Source organism: Nannospalax galili, unplaced genomic scaffold, assembly GCF_000622305.1.
Source record: "Nannospalax galili isolate Female #2095 unplaced genomic scaffold, S.galili_v1.0 scaffold1519, whole genome shotgun sequence".
Taxonomy (NCBI): Eukaryota; Metazoa; Chordata; class Mammalia; order Rodentia; family Spalacidae; genus Nannospalax; species Nannospalax galili.
The window spans coordinates 1168951-1182851 of NW_008342631.1; the positions used below are offsets into that span (position 1 = coordinate 1168951).

Here is a 13901-nt window from a genome sequence, read left to right on the forward strand (position 1 = left end):
GACATTTGAAATCATAGGAACCCCAAAGTTAAACCAAGAGGAGATCAACAGTTTAAACAGACCCATAACATATAAGGAAATAGAAACAGTAATACAAAGCCTCCCAACTAGAAAAAGCCCAGGTCCAGATGGATTTACAGCAGAATTCCAAAGAACATTTAAGGAAGACCTCTAACCAGTACTACTTAAATTATTCAAAATGATAGAAACAGAGGGAAAACTCCCAAATTCCTTCTATGAAGCCAGCATCACTCTAATACCCAAACCGGGTAAAGACACAACCAAAAAAGAATAGAACCATATCATTTATGAACATAGATGCAAAAATTCTGAACAAAATACTTGCAAACCACATACAGACACACATCAGAAAGATCATTCACCATGATCAAGTAGGCTTTATGCCAGAGATGCAACCTAAGTGCCCCTCAACTAATGAGTGTTTAACAAAAATGCGGTATATTTACACAGTGGAGTTCTATTCAGCAGTAAAGAAAGATGAAATAATGAAATTTGCAGGTAATGGATGGATCTAGAAACTGTTATACTAAGTGAAGGAACACAGAGTCAGAAAAATAAACAACATATGTTCTCCCTCATATGACTCCTAGCACCAAATCCTTTTAAATTCCAGGTCCTTTTAATAAGATGATGCTATACAGCAGTCCCTTCTGCATGAAATAACTACCATCATCATGACTTTGGCTGTGCCTGATCACTAAACACAGTCACAATTGGGATTGTTGATGGTTGTGCTCTTTCATTAAAGGAGTGCCAAGCAGGGTCACTGGACCCTCACCTGAGTATCCAGCCACTCTTCTCAGCCAACTAGTCCAGCTTTGGAAGACAAAAGAAAAATGAGGAAGGACCCAATAGAGGGATGCTTTTGGAAACCCCATACTGTGTGGAAAAAAAAACTCTTCCAGTGTAAATGCATCCCTGCATTCTGACGTGCATGTTCTACTTTTCTGTGTCTGAGTGGCTTATGGACTCAGGAATATTCCTAGATAGCTTGTTAGAATTAGTCATAGAAGAAATGGTTTGAAATTGTATTGAATCGGGTCCTATATTGTAGAGGACATCCACAGTATAGTTGCAGGCATTAACACTTAAGAAATAAACTTTCAATTCGCCACTAATGTTCCATCTGAAATATATAATTTATGATATAAATCCAGCATTAAAATGGATATTTGTCATTAAGGTCTTAATTTTGATCCTGTAGTCCATAAAAGCATGGTACGATCTGAGCATGGGGGCACACGCCTTTTATCCCAGCACTTGGGAGGCATAGGCAGGTAGATCGCTGTGAGTTCAAGGCCAGTCTGTTCTACATGGTGAGGTCCAGGCCAGCTGGGCAGCCGGTGCTAAAGAAAGACCCTGTCTGAAGAAGAAAGAAAGAAAGAAAAAAAAAAAACCAAATACAAAAAACAACAACCATAGTATGCATGCTGAATAGAGAATATGACAATGTCAAAAAGCATCTTCAGAATAGTTATGATCATTTCCTACATCACAGAATGCCTCTCAACTCTTTGGTTTCCTTGATTCAAGGAAAACAATCTGTCTGTGGACATGTAGTCAAACTGTTATTCTTCATTTCAGGGTGTGTTGACATTTAGTGACGTGGCTGTGGATTTCTATCAGGAGGAGAGGAAATTCCTAAATCCTGCTCAGAAGGCTTTGCATAGAAACCTGATGGTGGAGAATCACAGCTGTCTTGTTTTTGTTGATGAGAATATTTTTTCTTACAAAATTTCTAGCTCATACTCAGAGTTCCTTGGGGAACTACTATATGTGCATGCATGCGTGCATGTGTGTGTGTGTGTGTGTGTGTGTGTGTGTGTGTGTGTGTTAACTTTGTCTGAATGAATCTCACATCTCATAAAGTGAAAAACTGAATGAATCTCACATCTCATAAAGTGAAATTCTCAGATGAGAAAAGAGCACTGTACTGTAATTTTGTCTGTTCTCATGTTTGTCTTTTGGGAGGGGTTATGCATCTTTCATTTTTGTTCCATAATAAATTCAGAAACTTTATAGCATGTAATATTGTCACCCAATCCTAAAGTTCCATTTCCAACCTGGAATTTGGGCTGAGCTGTAAGTAGAGATGGAGCACTAGTTATGCAACCTGAGAACTCTGTAAATATCAGTGTTCTGACAGAATATTCCAATTCAAAAGACATACGTGTTTGACTAATTGTTCCACCCAGATTTTAATATGTAATTCTTTTTTTTTTCCTTTTTTTTTTTTTGAGATAGGGTCTCTCTGTAGCCTCAACTGTCCTGGAACTTACTATATAGACCAAGCTGGCTTCAAACTCACAGGGATCCGCCTGCCTCTGCCTCCTGACTGCTGGGATTATAGGCATGTGCCACCACACCTGGCTTAATTTGGAATTTTTGATCATGTCAATACATGAGTAATTTAACTGCCCTTACTAGCCCAATACATTTTGTCAGTTGTGGTAACTGACATATATCTAAGAGCGGATTTTGCTCTCAGATGCAATATTGTTGACACTAAAATATAACATGCACCTTGTGTACAGGTATCCTGTTTCACTGTGAGTACCTAGGAGCACAGAGCTTAATAGAGTCATGTGTCTATCAGAGTATTTTCAATTCCAGTTCCTGATATCAGTGAATTTAGTATTCATCTTGTCTATGTAAAAAATCAGGGCATGAACATTTCTATTTTATTTTATTTTTTTGGTCTTTTTTGAGACAGGGTCTTCCTGTAGCCCCAGCTGTCCTGGAACTCACTATGTAGACTAGGCTGGCCTCAAACTCACAAAGATCCACCTGCTTCTGTCTCCAAAGTGCTGGGATTAAAGGTGTGTGCCGTAAGCACCCAAATATTGTGATCAGCATATTTCATATATATATGATGTACATATTTAACTGTACTTTCCTACATTTACATTCCTTTGCCTCACATTACTCCAAATATTACCATTGCTGCCATTTGTGCTAATGACATATATACATGCATATATATGCATCCATACTTAAATATAATCTCTGCAAAAGTGAGAACATGCATCGATTTTAGAGTATTTAATATTGATGTAACTTACGAATTTCACCCTTTTTAATACAGATATAATTCGAGCTGTGTGAGTACTGAACAAACTTCAGAGGCATACACACATGAGATTTGCCAAAGTCAACCAAACAAATGAGGATTGCTTTTCTTTTATTTTCTTTTTTTTTTTTTTTGGTCTTTTTGAAGCAGGGTCTCCCTGTAAGCCCCAGCTGTCCTGGAACTCACTATGTAGACCAGGCTGGCCTTGAACTCACAGAGATCTGCCTGCATCTGCCTCCCAAGTGCTAGGACTACAGGTGTGTTCCCGGCAAGGGTTGTTTTTCTGTGACACAAGTTGATACGTGAAAAAAAGAAAAGAAAAAAAAAACCTGGTAGATCAATGGAGCTAAAATTCCTGAAAAAGAACAATGAGCACAAGAATCTCTTGAGCAGTAGGCTGGGTCATGCTCAGGTCTAGAGTCTGGAAAGTACTGAATAAAGTCAGCAGTAAATTCTCTGTCTTTTGAGTTTCCTGGTACTTATTTATTCCATTTACACATGACTGAAATGGCAAGGATATGATTTCCAATTCCCTTAAAAATGTCTAACTGCATTCTTGATTGTGGAACCTCCTGACTTACTCATATCACATAAAGCTACACATACTGATAGCATGATGTTAGGGATGAATTTTCAACAAAAGAATTAAGGTTATTTGGCCACAAATATTCATACCTTAGCAAAATAATTTGAGCGCATTTAATTATTTTTAGATCAGTATTTATCTTGTGGAATACTCATTTTATAAAGATAAAAATATGAGGGAATTTTTTGTACCCATTCCTCAAATTATACTAAGCAGTTATACATGAGGGATAATGATGTGAAAGTTGGCAAAGCTGTCACTGATAGACCCATACCCAAGAACATTTGGGGGACACAAATTAGACTCAGAAGGCCTTCCAAAAACAGTAATAATAGGGACTGGATAGTTGGCTCAGTGGTTAAGAGCACTGGCTGTACTTGCAGAAGAGGTGGGTTCAAACGCCAGCACCCACCCTTGCTGGAAATACTTGCTTTTGTAGAAATGCTGACTGTGTAAATTTTACAATAACCTAAGGGGAACTTATACTTTGGTGCTGGAAGGCTGAAATCTACCAAAAGATTACTGCCAAGGATTGATGTGAGAAATCCTATGTGGTGGTTTGAATGAAAATGTCCCCCATAGGCTCCAAGTATTTGGACATTTTGTCCCCAGACTGTGGCGCTGTTTGAATAGGTTTTAGAAGGTGTGGCTATCCTGGAGGAAGCATGTCACTGGGGGAGGACTTAGAGACTTCTTAAGCCTTGCCAGATCTCCAGTTGCTCTCTTGCTTCCTGTACCTGTATGATGATGTGAGAGCTTAGCTTCTGCTGCTGCTCCTCCAGCCACCTCCAGCCACCATGCCTCCCTGCCATGACGGACTGTAATTCCCCTGGAACCGTAAGCTCAAATAAACTCTTTCTTCCTTCTATAAATTGCTTGGGTCAGTGTTTCTATCATAGCAACAGAAAAGTAATACATTCTATAAAAACCTGTTTGTATTTCTGGTCAGTGCCTCAGTATTTCTGGAGCAGGTTAGCCAGGGTGTAGCAAGGGTAAACTTCCTCCACTTTCTGAGCATGGTTTGATTCTTCTCCCCTGTCCAGGTGAATATCTGGGGAATTTTCATAGCAATATGCTTTGAACTCTTTGTACATATTTATGTGTTCTTTTTGGGGATGGTATCTTAGAGAGCAAGTTACTCTTAGGGACCATTGCCTTGGAATTGGTGCTTTTTCTTGGGGAGGGCATATTTTCTCGGTTTATCATATTTTTACTATTTTGGGGATGAGCTCTGGCATCTGTATTTAGTCTGTTTGTTGTCTTTTCCTGAGATTTTTAACCCAGGAGGATGGAATTCCAAGGTGAGGTTTCAGGATGGGTGTCTTTGAGGGTGTCTCAAGTGTATAGAAACCAGGCTGGGGGTCTACGTAAGGGGGTAGGCTGTCTTAGTAGGTCCAAGTGTGGTCTGAGCCCACTGCAACCCTGTAAAGAGGATGCTACTGCATCCAGGCCTAGAATGACAGCTGGAGCCACTTGGTTGGTATCTAGAGGTATGTGCGAGGGGCGGGGTCTGAGTTGGTCAGGGACAGTCACCTGGGTCAAAGGAGTGGCCCAAAGAATGGAGGTGGAGCTAATTCAAAGAGATTTGAGAAGGGGAGTGGCATGGCCTGAGTCGGAAGTGTGAGGCGGAGTGGGCGGGACCAGAGCAGAGGTGGAGAGGCTCCAAAGTATGGCGGGACCCTGGAACCTTTCGGACCTGGAAGACTCCATTGAGATCTAGAGATACCGGGTCTCAGCAGGATGCCAAACTTCACGGAAGTCACAGGAACCACACAGAGCGGTTGGTGCAGAGTGGATGAGAGGCGAGTCCGGGAGGGACCCTCAGGGTGGAGGAGAGTGTGGACCGAACCGGAGGCTCCGGAGACTCCTGGTCACGTGATCGGAGAGGCCCAGGACACGCTGCAGTCAAAGTTGGGGGCTGGGAGCAGAGGCAAGTTCTCCAAACGCACCCGGGAGTTAAACATTTTTCGTGCTTAAGCAAGGATTGCAGGTTTCAAATTTCCGTTGCGGATATTTGCATCCTCTTAGATTTAGATTTTAAAGAGACCTTATGAGCTAAGACAAATCCTGATTTTTTTTTTTTTTTTTTTTTTTGGTCTTTTTGAGACAGGGTCTCCCTGTAGCCCCAGCTGTCCTGGAACTCACTACGTAGACCAGGCTGGCCTTGAACTCACCGAGATCCTCTTGCCTCTGCCTCCTGAGTGCTGGAATTAAAGGCGTGCGCCACCACACCCGGCCACATCAGCAATTTTATGGTTTCCAAAATATTCTCATAAAAATAATTACCCGACAATATTTAAATTAATGTGCACATATGGCAGAGTACAGGAATTCCTTCAAATCAATTGTTTTTCCCCCATGCTCTTGTGGAAAAAACGAAGCTCTTCCAGTGTAAATTCATCCCTGCATTCTGAATGGCATGTTTTATTTTTCTGTGTCTTAGTGAGTGGTGTCTGTCCAGGGGACATGCCGTATCTCGAGGGCTTGCTAGAATCAGTGACACAAGGAATGATTCTAGGTTGTATTGAATCAGAGCATATGTTTTAGAGGACATCCACTGTTAGAGTTGCAGGCATTAATTAACACTTAAGAAATAAACTCTCAATTCATCATTAATGTTCCATCTGAAATATATAACATGATATAAATCCAGCATAAAAATGGGTATTTTTATGTTGAGGTCTTAATTTTCCATCCTAAAGTCCACAAAATCATGGTATGAGCCAAGCATGGGGGCATCCACTTTAATCCCAGCACTCAGGAGGCACAAATATGTAGATCTCTGTGAGTTCAAGGCCAGTCTGGTCTACATGGTGAGTTCCACGCCGGCTGAGGTTACAGAAAGTCCCTTTCTGAAGAAAATCAAAAAACAAAATGAAACAGACAAAAAACCATTCAGAGTACTAGGATATCCTGGCGTGCTATTTCCACAGTCAGAAGATGTGTTAGAATATATGACGTCAGAAAGCATCTTCAGAGTAGTTATGATCACTCCCTAAATAAGAGAATGCCTGTCAATCTCTTTGGTTTCCTTGATTCAAGGAAAGCAATCTGTCTGTGGACTTGTGGTCAAATTGTTATTCTTCATTTCAGGGTGTGTTGACATTCAGTGAGTGAATGTTAGTGGCTGTGAACTTCTAACAGGAGGAGAGGGAATTCCTAAATCCTGCTCAGAGGGCTTTGCACCTGACAGTGGAGAATTACAGCTGTATTGTTTTTGTTGGTGAGAATATTTTTCTTACAGAATTTCTTGCTCATACTCAGAGTTCCTTGGGGAACTACCATGTGTGTATGTATGTGCATGTGTTAACTTTGTGTGAATCTTTGAAATTCTCAGATGAGAAAAGATCTCTGTACTGTAATTTTGTCTGTTCTCATGTTTGTCTTTTGGGAGGGGTTATGCTTCTTTCATTTTTGTTCCATGATAAATTCAGAAACTTTATAGCATTTAATATTGTCACCCAATCCTAAAGTTCCATTTCCAACCTGGAATTTGGGCTGAGCTGTAATTAGAGATGGAACACTAATTATGCAACCTGAGAGCTCTGTAAATATCATTGTTCTGACAGAATATTCAGGTTGAAAAGACATTAGAAGAACTCCCTGTTACACTACTGTTTAGAAATCCAGGTATGTGCCGGGCATAGTGGTGCATGCCTTTAATCTGAGCACTTGAGAGACAGAGGCAGGTGGATCTCTGAATTCAAGGCCAGCCTGGTTTACATAGTGAGTTTCAGTCCAGCTAGTACTAGAGGGAGACTCTGTCTCAAAGACTTCCATCCCCCCCCCCCAAAAAAAAAAATCCAGGTACTTTCTAAAGACTCAAATCCTGATCCACCCAGCACAGGCATACAAAGGTGCTAGAGAACTTGGTGTCTTATGCATTAAACTGTGATCACCTGGGGTCCTGGGGATAATGCTGATATCCTGAAACACACTCAAGGAGCAGGTGGTCCTGAGGGATGCACCACTGCACACTTTGTTAGTGAGGAAACAAATTATCAATTATGATAAATTACATTTGTCAGACATGGAGTCAGATGACCATAAATTAAAATGCAATATTACCTGATTCTGCTTTTTAATATTAATTTTTAAAGAAATGTTTTATTATCATTTTGATTTTATGTGTGAGTGTATTGCCTGCCGGGGACTCGAACCTGCGACCCCTGGCAAGGTGATGATTGGGGATGAGTAAGCATGCCATTCGCCAGCCCACACTGCCCCCATTACTGGGGACACTCAGGCGCAACGGGGAGTCAGTCTGGCAGAGACTCATTTATTACAAGTGTTCCAAAGCTTATAAAGGCACCTGGTACTCCCCCCTTGAGGGTGCATCTTAAGGATGGTCACTCACTGATCATGCACTCAGCAGTGTGAAAGTATTCTTCAGACTTTCAAAGCAAGCCAGGCCACACCCCCAGTAACTTCCTTTCAGAACAATGCAAGGTGGGGCTTTTAGTTCCCCACAATTGCCTACATTCATATAAGTGCACCCGTCTGCCATGCCCACTGAAGTCAGAAGAGAGAATTGGATCCCTGAAAACTGGAATTACAGATGGCTGTTAGCTGCCATATGGATGCTGGGAATCAAACCTGAGTCCAGTGCATGAGCCACCAGTGCTTTTAACCTCTGATCCATTTTTCCCATCTTGTAACATTAATTAATTAATTTATTTTTTGGTCTTTTTGAGACAGGGTCTCCCTGTAGCCCCAGCTGTCCTGGAACTCACTATGTAGACCAGGCTGGCTTTGAGCTCACATAGATCCACCTGCCTCTGCCTCCCAGTGCTGGGATTAAAAAGGTGAGCCCCTATGCCCAGCAACATTAATTTTTGACAAAGAAGAATGATATGCATTTCAGAGGTACAGTGTGATATTTTGTTCTCTACATATATTTTGAAATTGACTATGAATACAATTACCACTTCATGAATTCTTATATTAAAATGTGTATACTGGAAGAAATGTCCCGAGGTAATTTTGAGATTGAAAACTGCCTTATAGGCTCACTTATTATAAAGTGTCTGCTCCTTCAATATTGTCTGTGAAATTTCAAGGATGTGAGAGTCTTAATTTCAACCAAAGTCCTCCCAACTCATCAGAAGAGACACATTTAATGTCTCAGTTAAGTACATCAGAATCCAGAGTTTAAAAAAAAGATTCTATTGTAGTCTCTCTGAATTCAGTTGCACAGTCTAAATGTCCCTCGGTCTATGAATGGATCCTGTAAATCTGTTACATTAACACAATGGAGTTCCACTCAGTATTAAAGGAAAAGGAAATCAAGGAATTTGCAGGTAAATGGATGGAACTAGGAATGACTGTACTAAGTGAGGTAAAATAGATGCCGAACAACAAGTCACAGGTGTGGCTCAAGTGTGGCTCCTACCACCAAATCCTGAACAGATACTCAAAAGAAGTGAATTCAGTATGGGCTAGATGTGTGTGCTCCATAATTATGGCAGTGGTGTTTGAAGAACAGGGAATCTACTGAACTGTCCATTGACAAATGAAAGATTTACTCAAATGTGATATTTCTAAAGAACACACCACAATTCCATCATAGAAAAAAGTGGAACCTTCTCATACTTGAGAACAGGAGTGATCTGGTGGGCAGTGTATCAGGTAATGGAAGTTGAAGCACAAGAAGCACACGATCTCAGTCATAAGAGAAATAGAAAAAGAAAAGTTAGATGATAGATGTTAAAGATACAATAGAAGTTTACAGTGAATGGGGAGAATGTGGGGCAAATAACAGAAACTGTCATGGCTTCCTGGCTTAACTAAGTTCTATTGTTCTATGCCACAACAAGGGAAATAAAATAATCCAAGTTGCATTTTATATATTAAAATTGTTAGTAAATATCAACCTGGATATGCTTAGTACAGGAAAGGATAAAATTTTGCATGTGATATATTAATGATGGAAAACTTGCACTTGTGCCTCCCCCACAGTTCCTGTCTATGAAGCTAAGTAGAAGCATCAGTGATGTTTCACTTAACAATCACAGGTAGAAGACAGTGAGGCTGGGGGTCAGCTGCAGGTGCTTCTGAAGGAGAGCTTAGTTTAGCCTCTATTCTAAAACCATGTTACTCTGCCTTGTTTAGGTAAGGAGGTAAGGCAGGAGGTGACTAGATCAATATCCAGTCTATATTTTTAACAAAATATTAAGGAAATGTTATAAATATGTAAAATATGGTGTTGTCAGATAATAATGGTTTCATTTATTAAAAGTTATGTATTTTTATTTCACCTGTATGAGTGGTGTGCTTGTGTGTATGTAAGTGCAGCCATGTGAGCCATGTCTGTGGAGGCGGGAAGACACTGTGGGAACCCCTGGAACAGGTGTTCAGCACAGTTGTTAGCACCATGCAGGTGCTGCCAACTGAACTCAGGTCCTCTGCAAGAGCAGCCAGTATTCTTAAGCTCTGAGCCATTTCTCCAGCCCCAAGAATAGATTTTTAAAACTCACAATGAACTACTCCTGAACTTTAGCCTTTAAAAGAAAATTTTCACTTGTGCCTTCCCCACAGTTCCTGTCTCTGAAGCTAAGTAGAAGCATCAGTGATGTTTCACTTAACAGTCGCAGACAGAAGACAGTGAGGCTGGGGGTCAGCTGCCAGTGCTCCTGAAGGAAAGCTTAGTTTAGCTCTGTTCCAAAGAATGAAAACCATGTTCCTCTGCCTTGTTTAGGTAAGGAGGTGAGGCAGCTGCATTCCCATGAATGTAATAGTTCTTGATCTTATTGGCAGGGTGGACCACGTGAAGTCAGGAAAGCAGAAACTTCTATTGGATTCTCCATGTTGACCTCTTTCTTCCTGTGCATCTAATGTGACAGCAGACAGTAAGAGTGGCCTGCTTTGTTTTCTGAGGTGATTCTTCCTCTTGTTACATTGGCAGGTGAAGTGGATTTTCAGTGAACTGAAAGGAAGTTTCTTGAAAGAAAGAGAAGACTGTTTATCTAAGATTGCCTGGAAAGAAAACTCATAGGAGGAGGAAAGAGATGGCTTCTTTTCAGGTAAATTCATCCAAGGGCGTGGACAACATACACTTTCTTTCTCTAAATGTTTAGTATTTTGGACTGGTAACCTTTTCTGATCCAGAAACTAGCTATGTAGACCATGCTAGTCTGGAACTCACGGAGATCTTCATGCCTCTTCCTCTGATGTCCTGGGAGTAAAGGCCTGTGCCACCATGCCTGGGCTGCATCAACTCTTTTCATTTGTATGACGTATGAGGCATATCCACCTCTTCATTTTGTCTTCTGATGCTTACTTTTTCCAGACCTTGCCTAACAGACTTTGCAAGTGAGGCCAGTGATCCAGATACTATAATTCATTTTATCCAATGAATTCATGACCAACCATCTCAAAGATGTTTCTGATGTAATAGGTGAAAATTCAGACATGTCAGTCTTCAGTTCTTAAGGAGGATGGACTTGGGTCCTCATATGCAACTGATATTTTTGTTTTATTTTATTCTGATATTGTTTTACTTTGCTTAACATTTAATCCCACCAACATCATAGGCCTGATGGAGTGTGCTGCTGGGTTTGTTGACACCTGTATTCTTTTGTCTCCTGGGAGATGATTCTCTTGGTTGAGCTGCTCAACACCAAATCATAGACTTTGACATCATTGTTTTTAATTTATTAGAAATAAGTTTTCTCCTGGTAGTTTACCGAGGGAAGCACAGGCATCATGACATTTACTGCAGAATCTCCTTTCATCACTGTCGTTTTCCTCCTTTCTTTGGAGAGAGAAACCTTCGTCATTTGTTTGCTGTATACTGAGTTTTCCAGGGGGCCATTCTGAAGCAGGCCTCTTTCTCTCTGTTGGTGTTGTTACTTCACACCCAATCACAGTGCTGCCTCCATTACTGGGTCTTTGAACCTCAGAAAAAAGTTCCCTTCACCAAATGTTACACACGTGTAGTTGTCTGATCTGGGGGGCATTTGTGTATGCAGCATCAACATTGTTCAGCCAGTGCTGGATCTGGCCTTTGTGTTTTCATTTTCTGCAGTGAGGAGCCCAGTTCTCAAAATCTTTTACTGTGGTGTGCGTAAGTCAGCCAGTGTTCCTTCTAGGTAAATTTTAGGTAGGAAAATGAGGATAAAATAGGAATTACTATGAAAGTATTGTTAGAATAATTATTCACTGATGTTTCTGTACTTTCTACATTACATGCAGGGTATAGGATTTTCTTCAGGAGGATTGTGTCTTCTTCCTGTGGAGTGAGAGCACACATAGTTCTTTATCTTCCGCCATGTTCTACTCAGTGCTGTTGGAGAAATTTCCTTTGTACCTGGGTCACTGACCTCACTGCGTAGTCTGCTAGGAAAGGGTTAAGTCAGGCCCAGCCACAGATTGTGTTAAGGTAAAAATCTGTGTTTTAGCTAGGACTACAGTATATGATTATAAACATTTGAATTCATGAAGCAGCCCTATAATTCAGATAAATATGTAAAACTGATCTGTGCTACAAATATAGGAGGGAAATGGTATTCCTGTGTTGAGGGCCTAATTTATGTGCTATGCTCCTTAACATCATAATCTTCACAAAAATTTGGAAGGTCTAATGATATTCTTTTTTGCACAGAGTTAACAAGTAGATTATAGTTACTACATTAAGAAATATTCTTGTGAATAATTTACATTTCTCATCTAATTCAGAAGTCATTTATTAATTATCTCTTTCTTTCTTGGGTCCAGTTCCCTGTTTAAGTACACATGGTCTAATTGTAATTTTTTAATGTTAGGATCCATTGACATTCAAGGATGTGTCCATAGACTTCCCCCAGGAGGAGTGGGAATGCCTAGATTCTGCTCAGAGGGCTTTGTACAAGGAGGTGATGTTGGAGAACTACAGCAATCTGGTGTTTATAGGTAAGGAGATTTTTCTATCAGAATTCTTTACTATTCTCCATTGTTTGATAGCAGTCTACTTTCTACACATGCTAGTTTTACTGTGTAAGTCTTGGATTCCTTAATAATCAGTGTATAGGGAATGTGTGGGCATCATGCACAACATGTTGATATTCTATCATTACTGTCCATTTCCACTTGTTAGAGGAATTGTTATTTTATTATAGAATAGTTGTTATTATTCATTATTTTTAGTGTTAATTTCAGCTACCTGTTAGTACATGATACAGTAGCCAGCATCTTAAGGTTCCATTTCAATAGCTTCATTTTGAATCAGTGATAGCACTCATCATATGAAAACTGAGAAAATTCCTTATGTATGCTAATGAGTCTGTCCTAAAAGGAAAATTGAGAAATTATTTGGAGAGTCATCTCTTTTTCTCTACATTATCAGTGGAGCACAGTGCTGTGTTAGAAATCTGGTACTTTCTAAAGAGTCCAGCAAGCTTCATGTGCCTCTTTCTCATACACAGGTCTTGCTGTGTGTAAGCCTGCTTTGGTCTCCTGTCTGGAGCAAAGCAAAGAACCCTGGAGTGTGAAGAGAGGGGAGACTGTAGCCAACCAGGTAGGACTGAGTTCATGAAGGAAGGGCCCAGGTGAGAGGTCCTAAGTAAAGAAGGATAAAGACCTGAAAATAGTTTTGCCATAGTCTGTTTCACTAGAAAGAGATTCTGATAATTTAATTTCATAGGAATTTCATCAAAGATTGTCCTGTGGTAAGTGTCAAATGACTTCTTTTATTACACATGAATTATGTGGCAATTACTAGTATGCAAACATCACTTGATTTGATTATATAATTTTTCCTGATCTCCCCCTTCACATTTATTGACAGTACAAGCTAATAGCTGATTTTTCCCCCATGAGTTCTTCCCATACTACATTTTTTGAATGTGTATTTTTTATTGAATTTTTGTGCCCTTCATAAAAAAACTTAATCATCTTTATACTCTGTACTCAACCTACTTCCCACTAAAGACCCCCCCACCAGATTTCATGCATTCTGTGATATATATTAAGGCCTATAGAGTCACGTTTTTAATACATCATGAAATTAGTAAATTTTGAGTCTTTTGTTTTGTTTCTCCTTTGAAAATATTTATGCCCTTCTGATTCCTTGTGATTTTTCATTGTTTTACAATTACTAATGTATTTCTGCCAAAAATTATTGAAAGACTCTACATGAGAATCATGTAGAATGTTTATATACCTTGAAATTCTATATTTTCTTCTCGTTTTAAAAGAATGCATTAAATATCTGTAACTGTCTATGTGGCATTTGGGATTCCTCTGTTT

General features: G+C 40.0%; 1 protein-coding gene across 1 annotated transcript in view; it reads left to right on the forward strand.

Annotated features, from left to right (window-relative positions):
* Nucleotides 1–13901, forward strand: part of LOC103738630 (protein ZNF738-like) — a 108251-nt gene that overhangs the window by 34432 nt on the left and 59918 nt on the right. Inside the window, exons 2-4 of the mRNA XM_029566224.1 lie at nucleotides 10582–10699; nucleotides 12440–12566; nucleotides 13079–13158. Of these exons, the coding sequence (XP_029422084.1) occupies nucleotides 10685–10699; nucleotides 12440–12566; nucleotides 13079–13158 (222 nt within the window). The 5' untranslated portion in view covers nucleotides 10582–10684. The remainder of the gene's footprint in view (nucleotides 1–10581; nucleotides 10700–12439; nucleotides 12567–13078; nucleotides 13159–13901) is intronic.